Raw genomic sequence first — 27103 nt, 5'->3', positions numbered from 1 at the left:
GAATGAGACAGATCACCTCTGCCAACAGTGGGAGTGGTTTGGGAGGTGTGCAGAATGTTTCCTAGATCATTAGGGGTTCGAAGGACTTCTTACCTCCATACACAACTGATAGAGAACTAGGCAAGCCGTGTGGTTAAAGAGTCGATGTCTTTTCCAGTTGAATTCTACGATACCATCTTTGTGGTCATGAGTTACTATATTAAGGAGAGACAAACAGAAAGGCTGTGTCTCAGAGATATGTGTCATGATATGACAGATGGAAAAAGGTTTATTATGGTGAAAGTCAAAGGAATATCAAATAGGGAAGAGTTTCTGGATAACAAAGGGAACTTTAAGTGGATTGTAATGGGCCAGGGAGGATGACGGCAAGACTAAAATAAATCACATCTTTATTAGTGCTATTAATGCTCACAGTCCCCCTCCTTAACCTTGGGCCCATAGGTCCCAGGCCATAACCCCCACTCCAGGCCCTACCTTTAATTCTGTGGAAGATTTCTGGTACAAAAGCCTGAATGGCTTTGAACCGCTCCACCACAAAGCCCAGTGTGGGGAACTGGCAGCTGCCGTAACTGATGAGCTGCTCTGCTAGCACCTCAGGAAAAATCCTCTGAAGCCGCAGGGTCTGGAACCTAGTAAAGGCAGCTCCTGGAGAGTGAAGGAAGGTGAAAATGATGGATAATGAGAGTCCAGGGCTGGCTGCACATATCGACACAGAGCCCATTTTTGGTCCCATAACACAACATTAATGTGGCCATGGGAGAGGTCTGCCTAGCTCCTCACCAATCCTCAGGTCCAGCTCCTGCCTCACATCCACAGCATCGCTCACCCTCCGATCAGGCTCGGTCAGGTTTTCACAAGCTGTCCTGACGGCATGGGGTGTGATCTCAGAGAATCGGGCTCGCAACACCTGCAGATTGGGCTTTACTGCAGAACACAAGGTGTTACCAAGGTCAAAGTCAAATCACACTGCCCTCCATCATAAAGGACTCACTTTTCTTAAAGCCCCTTGAAATAAAGGCAAACCAGTTCAAGAAGCTGTGAGATGACCAATTTACCTATTAGGTTAAATCAATGGTGTACAGTGTCTAAAGAGGAAACATCACCATAACCTTTAAACTGAGTGTACTGTCAGAAATAGTGATAGAGTTAATTTTAGCTAATAACTGTGGGGAAAAGAGAGATCAGATCGTTACTGTGTCTATGTAGAAAAAGGAAGACATAAAGAAACTCCATTTTGATCTGTATTAAGAAAAATTGTTCTGCTTTGAGATGCTGTTAATCTGTGACTCTTGTCCCAACCCTGTGCTCACAAAAACATGTGCTGTATTGACTCAAAGTTTAAGGGATTTAGGGCTGTGCAGGATGTACTTTGTTAAAAATGTGTTTGCAGACAGTACGCTTTGTGAAAGTCATTGCCATTCTCCATTCTCTATTAACCAGAGACACAATGCAGAAGGCTGCAGGGACCCCTGCCCAAGAAAGCCTGGGTATTGTCAAGGTTTCCCCCCACTGAGACAGCCTGAGATATGGCCTCGTGGGAAGGGAAAGACCTTACAGCCCCCCAGCCCGACACTCGTAAAGGGTCAGTGCTGAGGAGGATTAGTGAAAGAGTAAGGCTTCTATGCAGTTGAGATAAGAAGAAGGCATCTGTCTCCTGCACGTCTCTGGGAATGGAATGACTCGGTGTAAAACCGACCATATATCCTATTCTGAGATAGGAGAAAACCGCCTTATGGCTGGAGGCGAGGCATCATGGCGGCAATACTGCTCTGTTACTCTTTACTGCACTGAGATGTTTATGTAAAGTTAAACATAAACATAGCCTACGTGCACATCCAGGCACAGCACCCTCCCTTAAACTTATTTATGACACAGAGTCTTTTGTTCACGTTTTCCTGCTGACCCTCTCCCCACCAACACCCAATAGTCACACCGCATTCCCCTCGCCAAGATAGTAAAGATAGTGATCAATCAATACTGAGTGAACTGAGACCAGCGCTGGTGTAGGTCCTCACTTGCTGAGCGCCGGTCCCCTGGGCCCACTTTTCTTCCTCTATACTTTGTGTGTGCCTTATTTCTTTTCTCAGTCTCTCGTCTCCACCTTGCGAGAAATACCCACAGGTGTGGAGGGGCAGGCCCCCTTCAGTAACTAAAATACTAAAATGCTCTTGGCGAACATTTTTTTTGGAGACAGTCTCACTCTGTCACCCAGGCTGGAGTGCAGTGGCGCAATCTCAGCTCACTGCAACCTCTGCCTCCTGGGTTCAAGCAATTCTCCTGCCTTGGTCTCCTTAGTAGCTGGGACTACAGGCACCTGCCACCACACCTGGCTAATTTTTGTATTTTTAGTAGAGACAGGGTTTCACCATGTTGACCAGGCTAGTCTTGAACACCTGACCTCAGGAGATCCACCTGCCTCAGCCTCCCAAAGTGCTGGGATTACAGGCATGAGCCACCGTGCCTGGCTGCCTTTTGCAACTTTAATCTTACTTGCTCTCTCAGGCCTTTTGGGAAAAGAAAAATATTGTCAATTAAAGGGTACTGTAGGGGAATTTCATGTCCCTTCAGCAAAGAATATAGGACATATACACACTGTCCTTGAAAGTTAATGCACTTAAATTTCCAGGAGTCATTACAGCTTTGAACACAAAACCACTAAAGGAAAGTAGCAACCCCACCCTCTGAGCCAGAGAATGGCCCGTTCATCACTCCAAGTTACTCAAAACCATTAACACTGTTAGAGCCTTTAAATCCACTGCAACTATTATTTATTAATAGTCGAGCATTGTACAACTAATATGAGATTAAAAAAGAAAACAGAACATTTTATAATTATTCTTTGTACTTTACTTGTGGTATATTCATTCTTTAACACATATTCAATATGTAATTTTATTTTTCTATTTTTGTTTCCATTAACCAACTACTAAAAGAATTCAATATATAACAACAACAACAACAACAAAAAGAATATAAAGTCCCTGTTCTCAAGGAGCCGGGTATCTGCTTGTATGCTTGTACCTAACAAGGAATGAATCCTGGGCTAAATGGTTTACACCACTCATTAATTCATCTAATCTCTGTGGCAGTCCCGGCAAACATGTCAGACTGGCCTGATGTTAGAGACAAGGAAGTCGAGGCTCCCAATGGCTCAGTGATTTGCTCCGGGACACATGGCTGGTGGGACTCACAGATCGGGAGGGAGAGTACCTGCAGAGGAACTCATCCACGGCCCACGTGCACATATAAACAAGAACACTCTATTTATGGAGTTCCAAAGTAGAGAAAGTCAGCAGCAGCAGCACTTACCAGCCTTACACACGTGGATAATCTCAAACCCGATGTTTTCGCCTTCTCTATCACAGTCAGTCCAGATCACCAGAGCCTGGCACTGGCGAGTCTCTCGTTCCAGAGTTTTCTGAAGTTCACAGTGGAATAAGAGTGGTGAGAACAGAATTGCAGAACAGTGACTTGACACCTCTATGCTAAGGGGATTTGACTGAAGGTTAATGCTGCTCTTGGAGTGTGACAACTTGGCAAGGGAAAGAGAACAGAGAAAACCGCTTTCATTGGTGCTAATCATGATACAACCCCTTAGAACCATAAATGAGTTTCTAGAATAGAGGGTTTAATATAACTTCCCCAATATGACAAAACCTAAAATTCAGTGCACACACACACACTAACACACACACACACGCACTTCGAGCGGTTCTGATTATGACCTAGCTAAAAAAAACGAACCCCGGCTGGGCGCAGTGGCTGACGCCTGTAATCCCAGCACTTTGGGAGGCCAAGGTGGGTGGATGAGGCAGGAGAATGGCGGAGCTTGCAGTGAGTCGAGATTGCGCCACTGCAGTCCAGCCTGGGCAACAGAGCAAGACTCCATCTCAAAAAAACAAAACAAAACAAAACAAAACAAAACAAAACAACAACAAAAAGAATCCCAACTGAATTTCATCCAAAGGTTTATCAGTTCTCAATAAATTAACTGGCCAGGACAGTGGCTCACACCTGTAATCCCTGCACTTTAGGAGGCCGAAGCGAGTGGATCACATGAGGTCAGGAGTTTGAGACCAGCCTGGCCAACATGGTGAAACCCCATCTCTACTAAAAATGCAAAAATTAGCCGGGTGTGGTGGCAGGCACCTGTAATCTCAGCTACTCAAGAGGCTGAGGCAAGGGAATCGCTTGAACCTGGAGGCAGAGGTTGCAGTGAGCTAAGATTGCACCATCATACTCCAGCCTGGAGGGCAAGAGCAAGACTTCATCTCAAAAAAAAAAAAAAAAAAATAAATAAATAAATAAATAAATAAATAAAAATTAAAAATAAATTAACCATGCATGCCCTGACTGCTTGACAACTGGCAATTTACTGTCAAACAGGCATTTATACTTTGTAGCCTCTTCCATCTAACAAGGGGTGAGATGGAGGCTAGGCACTAATAATTTACAATACTTACTCTTTTTGAGATAGGGTCTCACTTTCTCACCAGGCTGGAGTGTGGTGGTGTGATTACGGCTCACTGCAGCCTCAACCTCCTGCCTCCTGGGATCAAGTAATCCTCCTTCCTCAGCCTTACTAGTAGCTGGGACTATAAGTGTACATCACCATGCCTGGTTAATTTTTTTTTGAGAGATAGGGTCTCACTATGTTGCCCAGGCTGGTCTCAAATTCCTGGAGTTCATGTGATCCTGCCTTGGCCCCACAAATTGCTGGGATTACAGGCATAAACTACCATGTCTAGCCTTTATTCCTAGGATTTAAACAACCACTATTCATAAAAAAATGTTTACTTCAGTACCTTGGCCACTTAGCCAAATTTATACAATGGGTGGGAACCAGCTTTTTAAATCATGGTAGTGAGTTTGGTGGAAAACCTTATCTCCAAATGCCAATGCATTAAAAATAAAGAAATCACTCTGTTTGACTCTGTGGTTGTTCAGTGCCATATGTCTTCCAAAAGATCCTACCTTGATGTCTACAAAATTCTCTGGGCAGTACTTTTCAATTTCTGCTTCAAAGAGGACAAGAGGGTTGCAGCTCTGCCTAGAAAAGAAATGAAAACAGAGTCCCAACTCAGTACATGACAGACAGCCCTCCAATCTAATGACAGCAAACTGTTCCAATGGGTTCATGGTGTATCCCCAAAAGAAAAGGTCCCAGCGAATTGAAAGCAAGGCTATGACCCTCTGCATGACACACTGTCCACTTCTCCGTGAGTGTGAACAGGACTGATAAGATGGCATTCTGGAGCCCTTTCACAGGTAAATGCAATCCAATGGCTGCATGAAAAAGGTCTGGCAATTTTGAGGGAACACCAAAAGTGACTGTTTACAGATTTAATAAAAATTCACAATGGATCAGATAATCCTAGGTCATCTTAGTATTGTAAATTACTGCTGGGCGCGGTGGCTCACGCCTGTAATCCCAGCACGTTGGGAGGCCGAGGGGGGTGGATCACGAGGTCAGGAGATTGAGACCAGCCTGGCTAACACAGTGAAACGCCATCTCTACTAAAACTGCGAAAAATTAGCTGGGCATGGTGGCGGGCACCTGTAGTCCCAGCTACTCGGGAGGCTGAGGCAGGAGAATCGCTTGAACCTGGGAGGCGGAGGTTGCAATGAGTCAAGATTGTGCCACTGCACTCCAGCCTGGGCGACAGAGCAAGACTCCGTCTCAAAAAATAAATAAAATAAATAAATAAATAAATAAACAAATTACTAAGACACAGTGGCTCACGCCTGTAATCCTAGCACTTTGGGAGGCAAAAGAAGGCAAACCCCACCTTGTTTGAGACCAGCCTGGGCAACACAGTGAAACTCCATCTCTACTAAAATAGAAAAAATTAGCTGGGTATAGTGGCGCATGGCTGTAGTGCCAGTTACTTGGGAAACTGAGGCATGAGAATTGCTTGAACCCAGGAGGCGGAGGCTGCAGTGAGATGAGATTGTGCCACTGCACTCCAGCCTGGGTAACACAGCGTGACCCTGACTCAAAAAAAAAAAAAAAAAAAAAAAAAAAAACCGGGCATGGGTATGGTGGCTCATGTCTGTAATCCCAGCACTTCAGGGGGCTGAGGTGGGCAGATCACCTGAGGTCAGGAGTTTGAGACCAGCCTGGTCAACATGGTGAAACCCTGTCTCTACTAAAAATACAAAAATTAGCCAGGTGTGGTGGCACGTGCCTACAGTCCCAGCTACTCGGGAGGGTGAGGCAGGAGAATCACTCGAACCCAGGAGGCAGAGGTTGCTGTCAGCCGAGATCACACCACTGCACTCCAGCCTGGGAGACACAGTCTCATTCTGAGACTTTGTCGCAAAAAAAAAAAAAAAAAAAAATTACCTAGTAAGATCAACATGCCTTAAAATTCCTGTGAAATTTCACAACTTATAATAATCTGAAAGTCCTTCCCTTGAGAATTGTACTGACCATTTTCGAAACTGCATCTGGAAATCGTGAGCCAGTAAATGTCCAGAAACCGAAGTCATTACCATGGTAACATTCTGAATGATGACAAAATTCAAAATTCAGTTAGTCTTTTTGCAGTTATTATTCTGACAAATCATTCAAATGAGAGGGAGGAGCTTCTATTAAAGACATTTTTAAAAACTTGATTGGGAAAAAATAAACATAAATATAAGCCCTTCAAAGCCAAAAGCCACAGGAATGCAATCACCATGCTAATTCTAGTACCACGATGCCTCTTGCATCACTTAAATTTTCCTCAAACTATTGTATATTAGCTTTTTTTTTGTAAGAGCTGAGATGGGACCATATTTTATTAAAAAGAGAATTCTTCATAAATTATAAAGTGATCACCCCGTAACCAGGAACCTTTAGGTTGTTAACAGTTGTTATTCTTAAGACAGTGACATATTCTACATATGACAAGGATGACTACTTTCTCTTGCTTATGATGGAAATATTTTAGCACCTACCTGGCCATACAGGTGATAATCAAATTCATAGATCTTGTTGAATTTTGAAAGTCCTTCTCTCTATAAAAAAAAAAAAGTAAAAAATATAAATTACATTTAAAACAATGGATTCTTTTGTATAATTCTTTCTGATCCTGAATTTGGCAATGGTTTCTTGGTTATGATACCAAAAATATAACCAACATTGCTCCAAAGAAGATAAGAAATGGCCAACAAGCATATGAAAAGATGCTCAATGTTATTAATCATCAGGAAAACACAAATCAAAACCATGATGAGATACTACTCCATACCCATTAGGATGATAATTAAATAGAATAAAAAAAAAAAAACAAGTAAAATAACAAGTGTTGTTGAGGATGTGGAGAAATTGGACATTGTCAGTGGAAATGTAAAATGCTTTGGCCACACTGGAAAATTGTGGTGTTTCCTCAAAAAGTTAAACATAGAGTTATCACATGTCACAGCAATTCCACTCCTATAAATTTACCCAAAAGAATTAAAAACAACATCCAAATACACTTTGGGAGGCTGAGGCAGTTGGATCACTTGAGGTCAGGAGTTTGAGACCAGCCTGGCCAACAGGGTGAAATCCGTCTCTACTAAAAATACAACAATTGGCCAGGTGTGGTGGTGTGTGCCTGTAATCCCAGTTACTTGGGAGGCTGAAGCAGGAGAATCACTTGAGCCCAGGAGGTGGACATTGCAGTGAGTGGAAATGGCGCCACTGCACTCTAGCCTGGGTCACAGAGCAAGACGCTGTCTCAAAAAACAAAAAAACACATTCAAACAAAAACTTGTACATGAATGTCTACAGAAGTTCTTTTTTTTTTTTTTTTTTTTGAGATGGAGTCTGGCTCTGTCGCCCAGGCTGGAGTCCAGTGGCGCGATCTCGGCTCACTGCAAGCTCCACCTCCCGAGTTCACACCATTCTCCTGCCTCAGCCTCCCAAGTAGCTGGGACTACAGGCGCCCACCACTACGACCGGCTAATTTTTCTGTAGTTTTAGTACAGACAGGGTTTCACCGTGTTAGCCAGGATGGTCTCAATCTCCTGACCTCGTGATCCACCCACCTTGGCCTCCCAAAGTGCTGGGATTACAGGCGTGAGCCACCGTGCCTGGCGAAATGTCTATAGAAGTTCTATTCACAATAGTCAAAAGATGAAAACAACCCAATGTCCATCAACTGATGGACAATAAAATGAAATGTGATCTATCCATATGATAGGATATTATTCAGCCATAAAAATGAAGAGGCCAGGTGCAATGGCTCACGCCTGTAATTCCAGCACTTTGGGAGGCCGAGGTGGGCGGATCACAAGGTAAGGAGTTTGAGACCAGCCTGGCCAACATAGTGAAACCCTGTCTCTACTAAAAATACAAAAAATTAGCCAGGTGTGGTGGTGGGTGCCTGTAATCCCAGCTACTTGGGAGGCTGAGGCAGGATAATTTCTTGAACCTGGGAGGCAGAGGTTACAATGAGCCAAGATCGCACCACTGCACTCCAGCCTGGGTGACAGTGAGAGAGACTCCTTCTCAAAAACCAAAAAAAAAAGGAATGAAGAACTAATATTAATACATGGTACAACATGGATGGACTTCAAGAAGATTATGTTAAGTGAAAGAAACCTGACACAAAAGAGCATGTAAGATATGGGTCCACTTAAAGGAAATGCCCAGAACAGGCAAATCCATGGGGAAAGAAAGCAGATTCGTGGTTGTGAGGGGCTGAAGAGAGGTTAAGGGGAGTGACTGCTTAATGGATATGAGGTTTCCTCTTGGGGTGATAAAATCCTTCTGGAACTAGATAATGATTATCGTGGCACATTTAGTGTACAAAATTCCACTAAACTGTATACTTCAAAATGATTAAAATGGTCAATTTTCTGTGTATTTTACCACTCAACCTACATGGCTCTCTAAGACTCTTATGATCTGCACTCAACTGCTGCTCTTGCTTAACTCATCGGTGTCTCCTCCCACCACACCACACCTCTAACTTCTCACTGTTTCTGAATATGCCAAGCTGTTTCAAGCCACTAGGTTGTTCTTTACAGTTTCTACTGCCTGGTAAAACTTTCAGGCTCAGATCAAACACGCATTCAACAAGCATGAATTTTTTTTTTTTTTTTTTGAGACAGAGTCTCACTCTGTCGCCCAGGCTGGAGTGCAGCGGTGCAATCTCGGCTCACTGCAAGCTCTACCTCCCGGGTTCACACCATTCTCCTGCCTCAGCCTCCTGAGCAGCTGGGACTACAGGCGCCTGCCAGCACGCCCGGCTAATTTTTTGTATTTTTAGTAGAGACAGGGTTTCACCGTGTTAGCCAGGATGGTCTTAATCTCCTGACCTTGTGATCCGCCCACCTCGGCCTCCCAAAGTGCTGGGATTACAGGTATGAGCCATTGCGCCTGGCCTAATTTTTTTTTTGAGATGGAGTCTCACTCTGTCGCCCAGGCTGTAGTGCAATGGCGCAATCTAGGCTCACTGCAACCTCCACTTCCCGGTTCAAGTGATTCTCCTGCCTCAGCCTCGTGAGTAGCTGGGATTACGGGACCCCGCCATTACACCTGGCTAATTTTTGTATTTTTAGTAGAGATGGGGTTTTGCCATGTTGGCCAGGCTGGTCTTGAACTCATGACCTCAGGTGATCCACCTGCTTGAGCCTCCCAAACTGCTGGGATTACAGGCGTGAGCCGCTGTGCCCAGCCCAAGTATTAATATTTATTGAAAATTTCCTGTATTCCAGACACCATATTAGGCGTTAGGACATAGCAGTTAACAAAATATAATCACTGTCCTTTGGAGCTTAGAGTCCAAGGAGAGGCAGTGACAAAAATCAAATAAATGATTGCACATCCCATTATTTAACTGTAACTAGTAGATGCCTTTCAAGTAGAATAGAGTGCTATAACAGCATGTCAGTAAGGGTCTCTGACCTAGTGTTGGGGAAGAGGTGGTGAGGGAAGGATTCCTTGACGATGAGACATTTCAACAGCCTCTCTCCTCTAGCCACCCAAGATGCCGAAAGGAAAGAAGGCCAAGGGGAACAAAGTGGCCCTGGCCCCCACTGTCATGGAGTAGCAGTAGGCCAAAAAGATGGTAAATCCCATTTGAGAAAAGCCCTACGAATTTTGGCATTGGACATCTAGGCTAAGGGCCTCACGCACTTTGTCAAGTAGTCCCGCTATAACTGGCTGCAGCGGCAGAGCCGCTGTCCTCTATAAGCAGCTGATGTGCCACCTGGGATTGACAAGTTCACCCAGGCCTCAGACTACCAAACTTAAGCTACTCAATTGCTTAAGCTGGCCCACAGACAAGAGACAGAGCAATGGAAGAGATTGAAACCATTGGCCCAGGCTGAGAAGAAAGCTGCCGGCAAAGGGGATGTTGTTACTAAGAGACCACCTACACTTCGAGCAGGGGTTGACACCGTCACCAACTTGGTAGAGAACATGAAGGGTCAGCTGGTGGTGGATCCCATTGAGCTGGTTGTCTTCCTGTCTGCGCTGTGTCCTAAGATAGGTATTCTCTACTGCACTGTCAAGACTGGGGTGTCAATTCCACAGGAAGACCTGCACCACTGTCACCTTCACAAAGGTTAACTTTCTGGAAGACAAAGGAGCTCTGGCTAAGCTGGTGGAACAAATTACAACGACATATGAGATCTGCTGTCATTGGGGAGGCAATGCCCTGGGTCCAAAATCTGTAGCTTGCATTACCAACCTAGAAAAGGCAAAGGCTAAAGAATTTGCCACTAAACTGGGTTAAGTACACACTGTTGTGTTTTCTGTACATAAAAATAAAAATTCTCCTTCCAAGAAAAGTCTTTCCTTTTGGCTGGAACCGCCCTCTTGGAGTAATTTGCCAAAATGACAAACACAAAGGAAAAGAGGACAACGCATCTGATGTATGTTCTCCTGGCCTTATAGAAAACATGGAGTTTGAGCTGGGCGTGCTGGCTCACGCCTGTAACCCCAGCACTTTGGGAGGCTAAGGCGGGTGGATCACCTGAGGTCAGGAGTTCGAGACCATCCTGGCCAACACAGTGAAACCCCATCTCTACTAAAAATACAAAAAATTAGCTGGGCATGGTGACGGGCACCATGTAATCCTGACTATTAGGGAGGCTGAGGCAGGAGAATCGCTTGAACCCGGGAGGCAGAGGTTGCAGTGAGCTGAGATCACACCATTGTACTCCAGCCTGGGCAACAAGAGCAAAACTCCATCTCAAAACAAATAAACAAACAAAACAAAACAAAAATATGGAGTTTGTCTGGCCACAGACACCAGAATCTACAATGAAGGTGATATTGAGGACTTCGTGAGAATGGATACTGTTCAAAAGGGAATGACCCACAAATGTTACATGGCAGAATTGGAAAAGTCTATGTTACCCAGTATGCTGTTGGCACTGCTGCAAACAAGGGCTAGATTCTTGCCCACAGAATTAATGTTTCTATTGAGCATATTAAGCACTCTAAGAGCCAAGATCTTTCCTGAAATGTGTGAAGGAAAATGACCAAAAAAGAAGCAAGTCAAAGAGAAAGAGTTCAACTGAAGTGCTAGCCTGTTCCATTGAGGGAGGTACACTTTGTGAGAATCAATGGAAAAGAACCTGAGCCGCTGGAACCTATTCCCTATGGATTCATGGTATGATAGGGTAAAAATAGATAAATACAAGACCTCTGGATTGCTTAAAAAAAAAAAAAAAAAGGCAGAGAGAGAGAGAATGAATTCAGCAGAGCCTTGAAGGATAAGAAGTTAGTTAGGTGTAGGAGAACCATTTTTCAAAAGGCCCAGAGCCCTAGAAGTCGACAAACCTTGGGGCTGGTCACCGGGACTTTTAGCATTGGAAACAGGTAAAGCTGTCAGCCAGCATTCACACAACCCCGGCTCCACTCCCACCATCCTTGATCTGGAAACAGGTCTTAGGACCCTGGGAACTAAAGAAAAATGAGCAGGGAACTTCCACCCACACTCTTAGAATTCTAAGTTCTCCAGAAAACCATTTCAGGATCTACTTCTGTTATCTGAGATATTTTCGTGGGCAACTCTTTATGTCTCCCGTGGCACCTCCTTTATGAAACTTTTTCTTATCCTCCTTTGCGTTTGTGCCTCCCGTGTGTGTAGAACAACACATTCTTACCACTTACCTCTCTCAGAATCAGTTCATTCGGGTAGGAACAGGGCTGACTTCACCTCTAATCCCCAAACCTTACCGTGTTCCTGTAAGTGTGCACTGCGAGGCTGGAAAGTCACAAGGGCTGTAGAATGCAGTGGATGTGGCACAGGATGGGGAGGGCTAGGTTAGCTGGGGAACAATCGGGCAGGGCTTGAACGCCAAGTTAAGGGAATCTGGTCAGTAGTTCCCAAATTAATTTCTGAATCTCGAGGGAAGAACAGTAAAATACACACTTCCCCAGCCTCACACAAGACCCAAAGGGCAGCCAGTGCCCGAAGCGGTTCCGAGAATCAGACAAGTTTGGGAACCTGCTAAGGGCAAGGAAAACAAAAGGTTTCCAGGCAAATGAGTGAAATATCTCAACTGCGTTTTAAAATGCACTCCAGTCCGAGAGCAGACAAGAGGCCACTGCAATAATCCAGACGAGGGGCGGCGAGGCCTCAGAAATGGGAGATAACCGCCTTCATCTCGATTCCCGGCGCCCACCACGTTGTCCCGCTCGGTGGGCCTCCCTTAAGGCACGCAGCTGATGGGAACGCGCTTTCTTACCCGCCTCATGCGACCGTTTGACAGCAGGTCGGCGATCCCCTTGGCCGCGTCGTTTTTTTCGGCCACACAGAGGACTTTCCGCACGCCTCGGAGGGCCACCTCCATGGCGGCGCGGGAAAAGGCGCGGTCTCCGGGCCGTCGCAGCCACCGGAGCGCGTAGCGGGCGACAGGAAAGATCATCCTCAGGCCTCGCGCCCGCAGCCGCTCCCCAGCTGCCGGCGCATCCTGGGGAAGCCAGAGGCGAGGCTCAACTGGCGCCCACCGAAAGGGAACTAGAGCCTCGCTTCGGTCACGTCCCCACCAGCCTGCTGGCCTTTGGAGCTTCAGTCACTGAGCCTTCTCCGTGCCGCAGCCGCCGCCTCAACACCGAACCCAGTAGCTTGGCGTGGAACTTCCGCCCGCCTTCTCCAGCCACTTCCGCCAAGCGCGCGCCATAGCGACCTGGAACTACAACTCCCAGACTGGCCCGCGCCCCTCGTCCAAGCACGTTTCCTCCTACCACACAACCCGCCCCGCCCCCGTCTCACTCCGCCCCACTTGCCCCTCCTTCCCGGTGGTGGTTAATCGGACTCCTTCTTAGGGGTAGCCGCCGGACACTCCCATCCAAGGCCTCTTTCTCTTGACTTTTTAATCCCACTCCCATCCAAGGCCTCTTTCTCTTGACTTTTTAGTCTCCTGCCCCGAAGTCTACGAGGACGCTTCCGGGTCACGCGGCGCCGACACCAGGAATCATGTGACACCAAGATGGCGGCGCAGCGGTATCAGGATCCGGGTTGTGGCGTCCTAGGAGCCGCGACGGTTTCTGCCCTCGGGCAGTGAGGGGCGGCAGCGCTTCGCTGACCCCTGCGGCGTCCCCTAGCCTCACGTTAAGCCTGGTTCAGAGCGGGGGCTGTTGCTGTTGCGGTGGGTCCCAGGGAGTGCAGGTGATCTCGCTGCAGGTTTCTTGCGCTGGCGGCGCTCCCCGGAGGAAGAAGAGAAGGGCAGTTGGGCCTGCGGCCTTGGCGTTCATGAGGCCTCCTTGAGCTCCGGAGGATCTACAACTCTGAGGGGGCGGCTAGAGTTCTTGTCTTCCGGTGTGTGAGAAGCAGCCTAGGACCCCGGGTTCGGGGAGTCGCAAAGAAGGCCATAAGGGCTTCACTTCCTTCTCCGGAGGCCTGCCTTCTGCGCGTCGATTAACACCGCATTCTTTCCCACTTCCTCTCAATGTTTGCTTCATATATCTGGAAATATGATCAGCGCCCCTGATGTAGTGGCCTTCACCAAAGAGGAAGAGTATGAAGAAGAGCCTTACAATGAGCCGGCCCTGCCTGAGGAGTACTCGGTGCCGCTCTTCCCCTTTGCCAGCCAGGGTGCTAACCCCTGGTCAAAACTGTCCGGGGCCAAGTTTTCGAGGGACTTCATTCTTATTTCCGAGTTCTCTGAGCAGGTGGGACCCCAACCCTTACTGACCATCCCCAATGACACCAAAGTTTTTGGCACTTTTGATCTCAATTACTTCTCCCTGCGTATCATGTCTGTGGATTACCAGGCTTCCTTCGTGGGCCATCCTCCTGGATCTGCCTACCCTAAGCTGAACTTCGTGGAGGACTCCAAGGTGGTGCTGGGAGATTCCAAGGAGGGAGCCTTTGCATACGTGCACCACCTTACCCTATACGACCTGGAGGCCCGTGGCTTCGTGAGGCCGTTTTGCATGGCATATATTTCTGCAGACCAGCATAAAATCATGCAGCAGTTCCAGGAGCTTTCAGCCGAATTTTCCAGAGCTTCTGAGTGCTTGAAGACTGGCAACAGGAAGGCATTTGCTGGGGAACTTGAAAAAAAGCTGAAAGACTTGGATTACACCAGGACAGTGCTACACACAGAAACGGAGATCCAGAAGAAAGCCAACGACAAAGGCTTTTACTCATCTCAGGCAATTGAGAAAGCCAATGAACTGGCCAGTGTGGAGAAGTCCATCATTGAACATCAAGACCTCCTGAAGCAGATCCGCTCATACCCTCATCGGAAGTTGAAGGGGCGTGATTTGTGTCCTGGTGAGATGGAGCACATCCAGGATCAGGCCAGCCAGGCATCCACTACCTCTAACCCTGATGAGTCTGCCGACACAGACCTTTACACCTGCAGACCAGCCTACACCCCAAAACTTATCAAAGCAAAGTCCACCAAGTGTTTTGACAAGAAGTTGAAGACCTTGGAGGAGCTCTGTGACACTGAATATTTCACTCAGACCCTGGCTCAGCTCAGCCACATTGAACACATGTTCAGAGGAGACCTGTGTTACCTCCTGACCAGTCAGATTGATAGAGCACTTCTAAAACAACAGCACATAACAAACTTTCTCTTTGAAGACTTTGTGGAGGTTGATGACAGGATGGTGGAGAAACAAGAAAGCATACCCTCTAAGCCCAGTCAAGACAGGCCACCATCCAGGTCTCTAGAAGAATGCCCAATTCCTAAAGTGTTAATTAGTGTTGGTTCTTACAAGTCCAGTGTGGAATCTGTGTTGATCAAGATGGAACAGGAACTGGGAGATGAGGAGTACAAGGAAGTGGAAGTGACGGAGTTGAGCAGTTTCGACCCCCAGGAAAACTTGGACTACCTGGGTACGGATATGAAAGGGAGTATCAGCAGTGGTGAAAGCATTGAAGTTTTGGGCACGGAGAAATCCACCTCTGTGCTTTCTAAGTCCGACAGCCAGGCCAGCCTCACAGTACCATTGAGCCCCCAGGTGGTCCGGAGCAAAGCAGTCAGCCACAGGACCATCAGCGAGGACAGTATTGAGGTCCTCAGTACCTGCCCCTCTGAGGCCCTCATCCCTGATGACTTTAAGGCCAGCTACCCAAGTGCCATTAATGAAGAAGAATCATATCCAGATGGCAATGAGGGAGCCATCCACTTCCAGGCAAGCATCAGTCCTCCAGAACTGGGTGAGACAGAGGAAGGCAGCGTGGAAAACACCCTATCACAAATAGACTCTTCCTGCTGTATTGGGAAGGACAGCGATGGTCAGCTGGTGCCGCCCTCCACTCCAGCCCACACACACCCTGACGAGGATGGGGTGGTGAGCAGCCCCCCACAGCGCCATAGGCAGAAGGACCAGGGGTTCCATGTAGACTTTTCAATGGAAAATGCCAACCCTTCTTCCCGAGACAACAGTTGTGAAGGGTTTCCCGCTTATGAGCTGGACCCGAGCCACCTGCTGGCTAGCCGGGACATCAGTAAAACCAGCCTGGACAACTACTCAGATACCACCAGCTACGTGAGCAGTGTAGCCTCTACCAGCTCAGACAGGATCCCCTCTGCTTATCCTGCTGGCCTGTCTTCCGATAGGCATAAAAAGAGGGCTGGCCAGAATGCCTTAAAATTCATCCGCCAGTACCCCTTTGCCCACCCAGCCATCTACTCCCTGCTCAGTGGGAGGACACTTGTGGTCCTGGGGGAAGATGAGGCCGTAGTCAGGAAGCTCGTGACTGCACTGGCTATCTTTGTCCCCAGCTATGGCTGCTACGCTAAGCCCGTGAAACATTGGGCCTCCTCCCCTTTGCACATTATGGATTTTCAGAAGTGGAAGCTTATTGGCTTGCAGAGGTAACTGGTTCCAGGTGGTGGGGAAGGGCGTTGGCCAGATAGGGAGGGTAGGCATACTGGTGTGGTGGAGCCAGAATCGGGAAGCCTGGCTTCTAGACAGGGCCCAGTTCCTACCACTGTGTTACTTTTGGCAAATCATCCCCCTCTCTGGTTTCCATTTCCTTGTCTGTCATGTGAGGGGGTTGCATTTCCTAGGTGGTTGCCAATCCCCATCTGTCCCCGAGCTGTGTCAGAATTATTAGGGAAAGTTTTTATTTTTATTTTTTTTTTGCGACAAAGTCTGGCTCTTGTCCCCCAGGCTGGAGTGCAATGGCGCAATCTCGGCTCACTGCAACCTTGGCCTCCCGGGTTCAAGCGATTCTCCTGCCTCACCCTCCCGAGTAGCTGGGATTACAGGCACCTGCCACCACGCCCGGCTAACTTTTCTATTTTTAGTAGAGACAGAGTTTCACCATGTTGGCCAGGCTGGTCTGGAACTCCTGACCTCAGGTGATCTGCCTGCCTCGGCCTCCCAAAGTGCTGGGATTACAGCTGTGAGCCACCGTGCCCGGCCGGAAAGTTTTTAAAATCATGGATTCCTGAGTCACAATCCCTCGAGGTTCTGATTGGGTTGGTGTGAGGTAAGACATGGAATTTATCTGTCGCCCTTGCCAGCCCGACTGCAGGGAGCATCCCTCTATAAAAGCAAAAGGCCCATCAGAAGGGACAGATGACTCTGGGGGAAAGGGTTAGGCTGCTGTCCCTGTAAGTGCTCCTTCAACCTTCAGAGCACGTGCAGATGTTGGGTGTTGGGAGCATCTGCCTCCGGCGTACTACACAGGCGTGAGGTGCAGCGGGCAGGGGTGGGGAGCCCTGTACCCTGGAGGGTCCCCTGCGGGGCCAAATGGGAATGGGATGGGCTACAGCTCACCCAAAGAATTCCTGGGGGAGGTGAGCAGTAGACGCCATCTGAGGGTATCATAAGATGAAACTGTTGTGGGCTGTGGCGGTTAGCGGGAGCAGTGGGTGGTCTGGGTCAGGTCCTGGTGTGCCACCACTCGCTGTCTGGATTCGGACCAGCCATCTCATTCAGTCACCCAATCGTGTTGAACGCCTCTGAAGGGCTCCTGGGGCCCACCTGAGAGCCATCGGAAGGGTCCACGTTTAGTGCATGTCCAAAAAGCACAGCACAGTGCACTGCTGGGCCCTGAGAAGCACTCAGAGGGTGGAACCGGCACCAACACAGGCAGGCAGACTGGGGCCTACCTGAAGCCCAGCTTTAAAAATCATGAGCAGGAGAGATGTCTTTGGTGGTTGTGACCTTCCTGTCCTTGGAGATGTTGCGCTGCAGAGGCTCTGCACTCTGAGCATCACGGCCCAGAAGTGTCCCTCCTCACTCAGGCCCACTGCTCACATGATGGACTCTCTCTCAGGACTCTCACCTCCGAACACCAGTCTTGCTGGCCCTTGATTTTTTTCACTCTGCCTGGAAATGCTTGTAGATGGGTCAGCCATCTGTGGGGATAAGAGATGGCTAAATAACCAAGCTGGTATCCTGTCATTTGTGGGTTTTTTTGTTTTGTGTGTTTTTTTTTTTTTTTTGGGAGACAGAGTCTTGCTCTGTTGGCCAGGCTGGAGTGCAGTGATGTGATCTCGGCCAACTGCAGCCTCTGCCTCCTAGGCTCAGGTTATTCTTGTGCCTCAGCCTCTCCAGTAGCTGGGATTATAGGCGTGCGCCATCATGCCAGGCTAATTTTTGTATCTTTAGTAGAGACAGGGTTTCACCATGTTGGCCAGGCTGGTCTCAAATGATCGGCCCACCTCAGCCTCCCGAAGTGCTGGGATTACAGGCGTGAGCCCGACCCCACTGTCATTTTAAGTGAACACCAGGGGTCATCATATTGCTTACTAAGCAGCAGTCACAAGCCCAGACTGAAAAGCAGAGCACAGTTCTGGCCGGAGAAAGTGCTAGCCTAGCGTGTGTCAGAGGCCCTCGGTTGAGTCCTGGCTTGACCACTTGCTAGCTAGGTGACCTTGCACAAGCTGCCGCTTCACCCAGTCCTCTGTGTCCTCACTGGTGAAGAGGTGTCCTCCCGTGGCGGGCATGGGAAGTGCAATGTGAGGCTGCAGTTGGGGTGCCGTGTGCCTGGGGGCCGGAGACCCAAGGCTTGTCCCTTCCCGTGTCATCTGGCCTCCTGAGGAAGAACTTTATGGAAACAGAAGTGGAAGAACAGTTAGAATAGCCAGCTTCTTCCAAAAGAAGTGTTGTCACCATTGGGGCAGGTGTCAGAGCTGCATCAGGGGATGCTGGCCCTAGGAGCAGGTATCCCGGCAGAGATGGAGGGGCAAAAAGGTGGGAGGTGAGGCCTGGGTGCCCTGTGGCGGCAGCACCTGTGGAGCTGGATCTGCAGAGCTTGGGAGGTGTTTGACTCTGGCTGGCCCCGCTTTAGGGAGGTGAGGGTGAAGGCAGTAGAGAGCTGAGAAGGCAGTAGGTGAAGGCAATAGAGAGCTGAGAAAGAACACAGGGGCCACGCAGCATGGGTTGAGGAGAGCGTCTCACTGCCTTGATGAGCTTTCTTAGCTGTCAGCCACCTGCAGGCCCCAATTCTTCCACGCCTGTGGGACGCATGTGGTCCATAGCCCAGTGCTGTCCCTATGGTCAGGATGCATGCAGTATGCATGGTCCGTCTCAGCTGTCCCATCTCTGTGACCTTGCTTTTGCCATGGTCTGCCACACCTTCCTCAGTCCCTAGAGCCCACGCTGCTTCTGAGGGCCAGCTCTGAGGCAACTCCACGAATCTCCCAGGTCTTCCCAACTACAGCCTCTTCCAGGGAGAACGAGACCTTGTCTCCCTTCATTCGCTGTACTTGTGCACATTTCTTCCCAATCAGACTGAGCTCATGTAGGACAAGAGTTCTAGGTCATTCTTCATTACACTGTTAGCTCCCAGGGCAATGCTGGGATGTTATAGATGCTCTGTAAATGATTGTTAAATATACAAGAAGATAAAACTCAGGAAGGAAAAAGTACTATGAGATTACCTTGGTCCCAAGTCACCGTCAGTCGTTTTTACACCATACCTGTCTGACGTAAACCCTAAATGTCCAGGCCCTACAGGGCAGTCCCTGCTGCTCTGGGGAAGCTGCTTCAGGAGGGTATTTAAGGAACTGTTCTCCTCACTGAGTGAACACTGGCTTTTCCTGGCTCTCATGTGCCAGGCATTTGGGGCATGAGACCAGATCAGATGCAGTTCCGGGACTCTAGAATCTTGGAGCTCCTTGTCCAATGGGGAGAAGCCAGTGAACAAACAACAGTCACCCCACTGGTCAGTGCTACGCTAAAAGTAGTGATGGTGATGACAGCAGCACCTACCGAGGGCCAGCATTGTCCTAAACACAACTCATTTTGTCTCCATAGCAACCCCATGAGGGATGTAATAGTAGTAACTGGCCTGTACAGTGGCTCGTGCCTGTAATCCCAAATCTTTGGGAGGCCAAGGCAGGAGGATCACTTGAGCTCAGCAGTTCAAGACCAGCCTGGGAAACATAGCAAGCTTCCATCTCTACAAAAAATTATCTGGGTGTGGTGGCATACGCCTGTAGTACCAAATACTTGGGAGGCCAAGGTGGGAGGATTCCTTGGGCCCAGGAGGTGAAGGCTGCAGTGAGTCATGATCGTGCTACTGCACTCCAGCCTGGGCAACAGAGCAAGACCCTGTCTCTAAATAAATAAATCAATAAAAACAGTAGGAACTGTTATCTCCATCTTATAGGTGAGGCTCAGAGAGGTTAATGAATTTGGCCAAGGTCACAGCAGGAAAGCAGCAGAGGATTGGGGAAGGCTGAATATGGTTTAAATTGAGCTAAGTACAAGAGGGAGAGGTTATTTCAGGCAGAAAGAAGGGTTTTTTGTTGTTGTTTTTTTTTTTTTTTTTAATCGACAGAGTCTCGCTGTGTCACCCAGGCTGGAGTGCAGTGGCACGATCTCGGCTCACTGCAAGCTCCGCCTCCTGGGTTCACACCATTCTCCTGCCTCAGCCGCCCAAGTAGCTGGGACTATAGGCACCCGCCACCACACCCGGCTAATTTTTTGTATTTTTGGTAGAGACGGGGTTTCACCACGTTAGTAGCCAGGATGGTCTCAATCTCCTGACCTCGTGATCTGCCTGCCTCGGCCTCCCAAAGTGCTGGGATTACAGGCGTGAGCCACTGCACCTGGCCTGAACAAAGAGGTTTGTAATTCTGAGGCCCCACTGAAAGCTTGCCATGGCTCCAAAAGAGTCCATTCAGCAGGAATCGGACCACAAAGGGCTTTGTGGGCCACCCAACGTGTTTTTGACCTTGGTCATAAGGGTGGTGAGGAGCCCTTTGATGATTATGATGATCAGATTTGTCTTCCAGGAAGAGCCAGTGCATGCTGGCTAGGTGGATGCTGGCCTGGGGACAGGAGGCCTCACCTCCCAAGCTTCTGCCTCCACTTTCCCGGCCCTTGCCCTTCCTACTGACCTTGGCCTGTCTGTTTCAGAGTGGCCTCCCCTGCCGGTGCCGGTACCCTCCACGCCCTGAGCCGCTACAGCCGCTACACGAGCATCCTGGACCTTGACAACAAAACCCTGCGCTGTCCCCTTTACAGAGGCACCCTGGTGCCCCGCCTGGCAGACCACCGCACACAGATCAAACGGGGCAGCACCTACTACCTGCATGTCCAGAGCATGCTCACCCAGCTCTGCTCCAAGGCCTTCCTCTACACCTTCTGCCACCACCTGCACCTGCCTACCCACGACAAGGAGACAGAGGAGCTGGTAGCCAGCCGCCAGGCGAGCTTCCTAAAGCTGACCCTGGGTCTGGTGCATGAGGATGTCAGGGTGGTCCAATACCTGGCTGAGCTGCTGAAGCTGCACTACATGCGGGAATCTCCAGGGACCAGCCACCCTATGCTCAGGTTTGACTATGTCCCCAGCTTTTTGTATAAAATCTGAGGTCGGTCCCAGACACTGTGACCAAGACCTGTGACTCAGGGTATGGGGAGGGGAGGGGTTGGCATGACCAAACAGTTGCCTGAGCTGGACTGTTTAGGTTTCTGGTGTCTGGCAGCATGGTTCCCACGTGGCTCCTAGTAGTTTTCAAGTTGGACATGGGCAGAAGTGGAGCCTGGCTCCCTCTAAAGGCGTCTGAAGGGATGGTGACAGCTACATTCGGCTCCCTGGTGAAGAGCGGCCCCTAGATGTGGAGGGGGCCTTGGTTTTCTGAGGACTGGCAGCCAGGGCAGAAGGGAAGCCACCAGTCCCTTGGTGGGGCAGGGTGAGGGCAGGAAGGCCAAAGCCTGATGGGAGGAGCACACTGTCCGTATTCAGCATTGCCGGACACTTGAGTGGCAAAACGAGCGAGGGTGACAGCCGGGTAACTGTTGTGGTTTGGTAGAAAACAGGAGGGCAGAACACCCATCTCCTCCTTCAGACCCAGATGCAGCCCTTTATTTGCCTCCTGGAGCCCACTGTCCCAGGGGAGGCCCTGGACCATCCAGTGGGGGTGAGAAAGGCTGCCACCCTTTGGGTCGTGGGAAACATGCAACCTTGGCCTCAGGGCCACAGAGCGTGAGCAGCTCCCTGTCCCGTGTCCTCACCACCTTTACCTGGGAGAGAAGTGCCTGTGAGCGGGCTTTGGGACTCACTCCCTACACTCTTTCGCCAGGAACGAGCAGAGTGTTCAGTAGTCCCAGTGTGAAGCAGGCACAAGTGACCAAAGCCAATGGTGAGGACCACCATGGGGGCTGGAGAGCACAGCAGGCAGAGCAGGGCTGAGGCGCCATGAGGCCATCACCACCATGCAAGGGAGGAGCAGCCAGCAGCTCTCCTGGGTGGCCCACCAGCTCCTGCCGGCCAGAGCTCATGAGCACTGACCTTCCTCGTGGGGAAGGTCTGCAGACCCGTGTGAACATGGCAGAGGCCACACTCCAGCTCCCATCCACATAAACCTTTGCAACCACTTCACTACCTCTCACTGGGTCTCGTGGGCATGGGACAGCACGGTTCTGTTTAGTCAGCTGGTGCAGGTGGTCGGCCCAGCCGATGAGAACTCAAATAGCACGGATTTCCTGGATGAGCTACCACGTGGCGCTCTTCAGGTTCTGCACCTCAGTCACCACAGCTCACGGCCGTCCCCAGTTGAGTCCCCCTTCTGAGGATAAGTTTGAGACTGGGAAGGAGACACCCCTTGGTTCCGTCAGCACCTATCCCACTGATAGTGATCCCCTGGCCTCCCCGAGCCTCTTTAGGCAATGGCCACTGGTTTGTAGACAGAGCGTTTCCTGGCAGCCTTGAAAATTTTATTCCCTAAGTGGGGACAGCTCTGGGTATTACTGCTTCTTTAATTTGTTCCACAAAAATTGTGCTGAAATGGACCTGAATCAGCCCTGGGTGTGCTTCTGTTGGCGCCTGCTGCTGAGGCCCAGCCTGCCCATGGGCCTGTAGTACACCCTCGAGGTCATCACGGAGCCAGCCAGCTTCTCTTCTCATCAAGGAGGCAGAGACCCCTGGTGGAAGCCAAGAGTGACCAAAGAGGGCTTGCATTACGTCACTCCAGTGGTTCCCTCCTTGTCCAAGTCCTCATTCTAAGGGCAGAGGTGTTTGATTTTGCTCCTGGGGCTGCGATGGACAACCTTTTGTGGCAGATGGCGCTGCCTACATCTCATTGGTTCTCTGTACCTGTGCCCGTTGCGCATGTTCACAGACAGGAGAGTCGCCAGCAATACCTTGGCAGCCTTTAAATGTGAAACGTCTGTTACTTGGGCTGGAGGCAGAGGCTGTGCAGGGAGCCTGCTTCTAATTGTGGGCTCCCTTATCTGTTACGGTTCCCTCCCCTCCTGTTCTAGATGCTGATTTGTTTTCTCACTGGCTGGTTAATTGCTGTCTACTTAGGCCTCCAAGGCCATAACTGTGCAACATTTTATCTGAGAAGGAAGGTAGGTCAGAAAGTGATCATTGGCACCACCACTGTGGCATTCCTGTCACACCAACACAGAAATTCACAGCTCATACTCTTCTCACCTGGGAAACTTGGGAAGGGCTGATGAGTTTGGGGCAGATCCTGAATTGCAGCCACACTTGGCCTTCTAGAAGCTGAAGCTGTGCACTCAAGTGGTCCTAAGTAGAAGTCCACTTGGGGTATTTGCTGGCACACACCCTCAAGGGTGGTTCAGAAGGTCCTGAGACCTAAGGCAAAAGGCTGCTGGGGCATGAACAGAACAGACTGTCTCAGGGGCAGCCATAGAAGTGGCAAGCAGGGCTGGTCTCCCTCAAGGTAGTTCTTCATTAAGATGGCTTCGTGACTAGTGTTTAGCTCCCAGATTTATATTTGGGTTAAAAACTAACTTTTCAATGTGGCAATTTCAAATGATTACTTGATGCAAAGTATGTTTCCTTTCAAAGGGATCTTGAAGTGGTACCATGACTGAGTCATAACTTGGGCAGACGCAGTTAACACTGGGAAGCCCTGCCCCTCCCTATGCCCCTTTCACTCTGGGGAACTGAAACCTACTCTGAGTCTCACATCTCTAAACCTCAGTGGTGAGACCTATGCAGTGGGACTAATCTCATCAAGAATTTTCAGTTGAGGCCGGGTGCAGTGGCTGACGCCTGTAATCCCAACACTTTGGGAGACCGAGGTGGGAGGATCACCTGAGGTCAGGAGTTCAAGAACAGCCTGGCCAACATGGTGAAACCCCATCTCTACTAAAAATACAAAAAAAAGTTAGCCAGGTCTGGTGGTGCATGCCTGTAATCCCACTTACTCGGGAGGCTGAGGTAGGAGAATCACTTGAACCCAGGAGGCAGAAGTTGCAGTGAGCTGAGATCGCGCCACTGCACTCCAGCCTGGGCAACAAGAGCGAAAACTCCGTCTCAAAAAAAAAAAAAAAAGAATTTTCATTTGAGGTATTCTTCCAGTAGAAGGTTAATAAGTTTTTAATGAAACCATTAGAAATAACACTTCCCAGAAAATAGATGACATCAGTGCCCCTTGCTACTTTCTCAGTCCTCACTATTGCTTTGAGGGCCCAGGTACCGAAACTCGTTGTCTTGAGTTTTGTGTCAGCTTTTCCTCCAGTCCATTATTCCCCTCCCTAGTTTCTGAAGCAGTCTAGGTTAAACTAGCCAGGTGGGTAGTTGTGGACTGGTGATTTTCAAAAGCCCCACTTTAGAGATCAGGTCACAGCTTTTTATATCGCACAGGACACATCAGCCTGATCCGCTGCCTCACGCCTGTTTCCCCAGGAACCTCACTCCTTTGGTGGAACCTTGGGATTTTAGAAATTGTGGCTTTTCCATACCTCATTTACTCCAACAGTTGAAGTTACACACATTGCTCCCGAATTTGGAAATAGACCACAGTACCTTACCTTTCGTTCCCCATCTGGCCTTTACCTTCTTTGCTTCAGTGGTTGAAAACAGTTGCCATATTCAGAGTATAGTAGATTTCAACCTCACACAAATGACAAGTCCCATTTCACAATCCTAGGAAGGCCCACCAATTTCATTTCTGTGCCAGGGCGGCTGCAGTTGGAGGCCGAAGGCAGCCCTCTGCTCACTGAATGTCTTGCATGTGCTGACTGCTGCCAGCAGTGCTGAACATGCCCCGCCGCCCAGGCCCAGCACTGCATGTTGGGTCAGCGTCTGGTGCTGCTGTCACGTCTTTGTCTGCATAGCCAGTAGGACTGCCTCAGCCAGGGGGTTTATCAGAAGGTGTGCAAGGCCTCTGGGGGAACTGAGCCCCTATAGTGGGCAGTCTCCTTTACCTTCCCACCTCCCTGAAAAGCACAGAAGACAGTGCCTTGGTTTGTGTTTTGAAGCAAACCAGCCAGCTTTCTGGCTTTGCCCCAATACTGTGATGGAACATAATAAAACTGGAGATACAGTTTTAACACTGCAAAAAGGAAAAAACATCAAGTTTCTACTTCTGGCTGGAAAGCAAAACCAATCTCAGCTGACAAGGCTGGGCAAACTAAGTTTTCCTGAGCCCATTTTCCTTCGAGCCCTGACCTAGCCTGGCCTTACCTCATTAAGGTTTGGTTAAAGCAGTGGAAAGGAGAGAAGGCAGGGGTGGATGGGGGTGTGGGGAGGGGATGAGCACTCTGCAGCCGATTAATCTGTTGGTAGGGGCCCAGCTTCTTGGGAGTGCTTATTCAGCCCAAGAGTGGAGGCTGTATACAGCGAGCCCTGGAGATGGCAGCTTGTCTCCAGCTGGGGAGGGGTCAGGCCCCTGAATTGAAGACCACTTTGGTAGCAGAAACGTAGGGACTGCTGAGTCACCCACGACTCACGGATTCTGCAGCAGCTGCTCCACCCACAATAAAGCAAATGCCAACAGGCTAGACCCCAGATTGCAGGGGCCGCCACCTACAAGGTGGGACCACAGGCTGCCTCACCGGGATTGTCTGCCACTAAATAGCTGGAGTCACAGATTGAGATAAATGCCACCTTCAAGGTTGCAGTGAAAAGCATAGTCCTATGTGATGAATTCATATGTGTTATTTTTTAAAAAGCTATTTTATTACTGCATGTTCCCGTCTCGTCTTGTGAATGTGAGTCCCCGCCACCACGTGAGCTGCAGTCGTTGCAGCAGCTGGTGCAGGAGTGCGGCTGTTGCGTGTGTGATAGCATCTCATAGGTGTTGCTGCACAAGAGTTAACCAGAGTCAGTGCCAAACACATGGTATGAGAAGTGTACTTTTTAAGAAATTAATTTATTTGAGTTCAAATATTTTTGAAATATAAAAATTGGTTGTATTTTTTAAAGCTATAATTCTTGTAGACATTCTGTGGTTAAAAATTTGATTGTGCTTATTAAAAATGGTCATCTATGTTTTGCACTTCAGCTACGTGAAAATAAAGTTTCTTTGGGAAGGTGACATTTGGCTTCCTGATTACGGGAGTTGGTTATCTCAGGTGGAACAGGAAAGCCTGGTTGATTCTCACACCAGGATGGGACTGGGACTTCCCAGGATGGAGGGAGGAGACCATTTCTACACCATACTTTGAGCTACTGACAGCAAAACCCTCCCACCATACTGGGTGCATCTTGTGTGCACCTGGCTAACATACACTTCTGATTTACAGCAGAAGCTTCAGAGGCGAAGTCAGTTCTCCTTTGGCATGCCACTGGATAACAAGATAGTGAGAGGGGCAGTGTGTACAAGCTGTGGACATGGGCATTTCCTCTCTGTTGCAGCAAGGTGGAGGAAAGCTCAGGGAGAGTAAAATGCTAGAATCTTTCTAACAGCTTTGCCCTACACCATGGTCTAAATGATTATGGCCAAGTGGCTACATAGTATTTTATTTTTCTAGAATTATATCCAGCTGTGAGAAAGCCAGGTTCAAATTTAAATCCTTTAATAACCTGTCCCAGAATTACTAACAATGAGACTTAAACAAATTTTGATTTGTGAAGAAAACATGAAAAAAGTCCAAAAGAAACCCCCTCAAAGGGCCCAAGTGTCAATGGTTCCCCTTTGGAGCAGCTCATCCATCTCTCAAGTGGGGGTCCTCCAGCAGGCAGCTTCCTCTGTGGCGCCAGGCGGGTCCAGAGTGGGCCGGCTCCTTTAGAAGTCAGGCAGGCCAGGCAGAGGGAAGAGAGAGGCGAAGCTCTCAACCTCCTCCCGGAGAGCCTGCACGGCCCCCTGGTACTTATCCCCTGCCAGACTCTCCTTGAACTCCTTCAGGGTGGCTCTGACACCAGTGTCGCTCTGGATCTGCAGGGTCAGCTCTATCCCTGTGCCACAAGACACAAGTGAGTCACCCCACACTACACACCAAAGGGGGTGCAATGACGGGGGCCGAGGCACAACTGCCAGAATGTCCCTCAGCTGG

The 27103-nt window shown here is 49.1% G+C and overlaps 3 protein-coding genes across 6 annotated transcripts in view; 1 reads left to right on the top strand and 2 right to left on the bottom strand.

Moving 5' to 3' along the window:
* Positions 1-13138, bottom strand: part of TOP3A (DNA topoisomerase III alpha) — a 44318-nt gene extending 31180 nt beyond the window's left edge. For all 4 annotated transcript variants that reach the window (XR_004033402.1, XM_030828226.1, XM_003279870.4 and 1 more), the window contains exons 1-8: positions 12676-13138; positions 6943-7002; positions 6434-6507; positions 4975-5050; positions 3310-3418; positions 781-924; positions 475-645; positions 94-194 (exon numbers count right to left, since the gene is read on the bottom strand). Coding sequence is in view for 3 of the 4 variants with exons in the window: in XM_030828226.1 (XP_030684086.1) it covers positions 94-194; positions 475-645; positions 781-924; positions 3310-3418; positions 4975-5050; positions 6434-6507; positions 6943-7002; positions 12676-12855 (915 nt within the window). In the remaining variant the exon portion in view is untranslated. The remainder of the gene's footprint in view (positions 1-93; positions 195-474; positions 646-780; positions 925-3309; positions 3419-4974; positions 5051-6433; positions 6508-6942; positions 7003-12675) is intronic.
* A 261-nt stretch (positions 13139-13399) lies between these two features.
* On the top strand, positions 13400-26145 carry SMCR8 (SMCR8-C9orf72 complex subunit). Its single transcript, XM_030827255.1, has 2 exons — positions 13400-16263; positions 20768-26145. The coding sequence occupies exons 1-2, from the start codon at positions 13904-13906 to the stop codon at positions 21219-21221; spliced, it is 2814 nt and encodes a 937-aa protein (XP_030683115.1). The 5' UTR covers positions 13400-13903; the 3' UTR covers positions 21222-26145.
* SHMT1 (serine hydroxymethyltransferase 1) overlaps positions 25962-27103 on the bottom strand; it is a 34335-nt gene continuing 33193 nt past the window's right edge. The window contains exon 12 of the mRNA XM_030827256.1: positions 25962-27005. Within this exon, the coding sequence (XP_030683116.1) occupies positions 26836-27005 (170 nt within the window). The 3' untranslated portion in view covers positions 25962-26835. The remainder of the gene's footprint in view (positions 27006-27103) is intronic.

This window comes from Nomascus leucogenys, chromosome 14 (genome assembly GCF_006542625.1).
Source record: "Nomascus leucogenys isolate Asia chromosome 14, Asia_NLE_v1, whole genome shotgun sequence".
Lineage (NCBI taxonomy): Eukaryota > Metazoa > Chordata > Mammalia > Primates > Hylobatidae > Nomascus > Nomascus leucogenys.
This window is presented reverse-complemented; position numbering and strand designations above follow the sequence as displayed.

Coding starts and splice junctions, on each gene's coding strand:
- SMCR8 (XM_030827255.1), top strand. CDS start 13,904: ATGATCAGCGCCCCTGATGTAGTGGCCTTCACCAAAGAGGAAGAGTAT. Junction 16,264..20,767: donor AAGCTTATTGGCTTGCAGAG/GTAACTGGTTCC, acceptor TGTCTGTTTCAG/AGTGGCCTCCCCTGCCGGTG.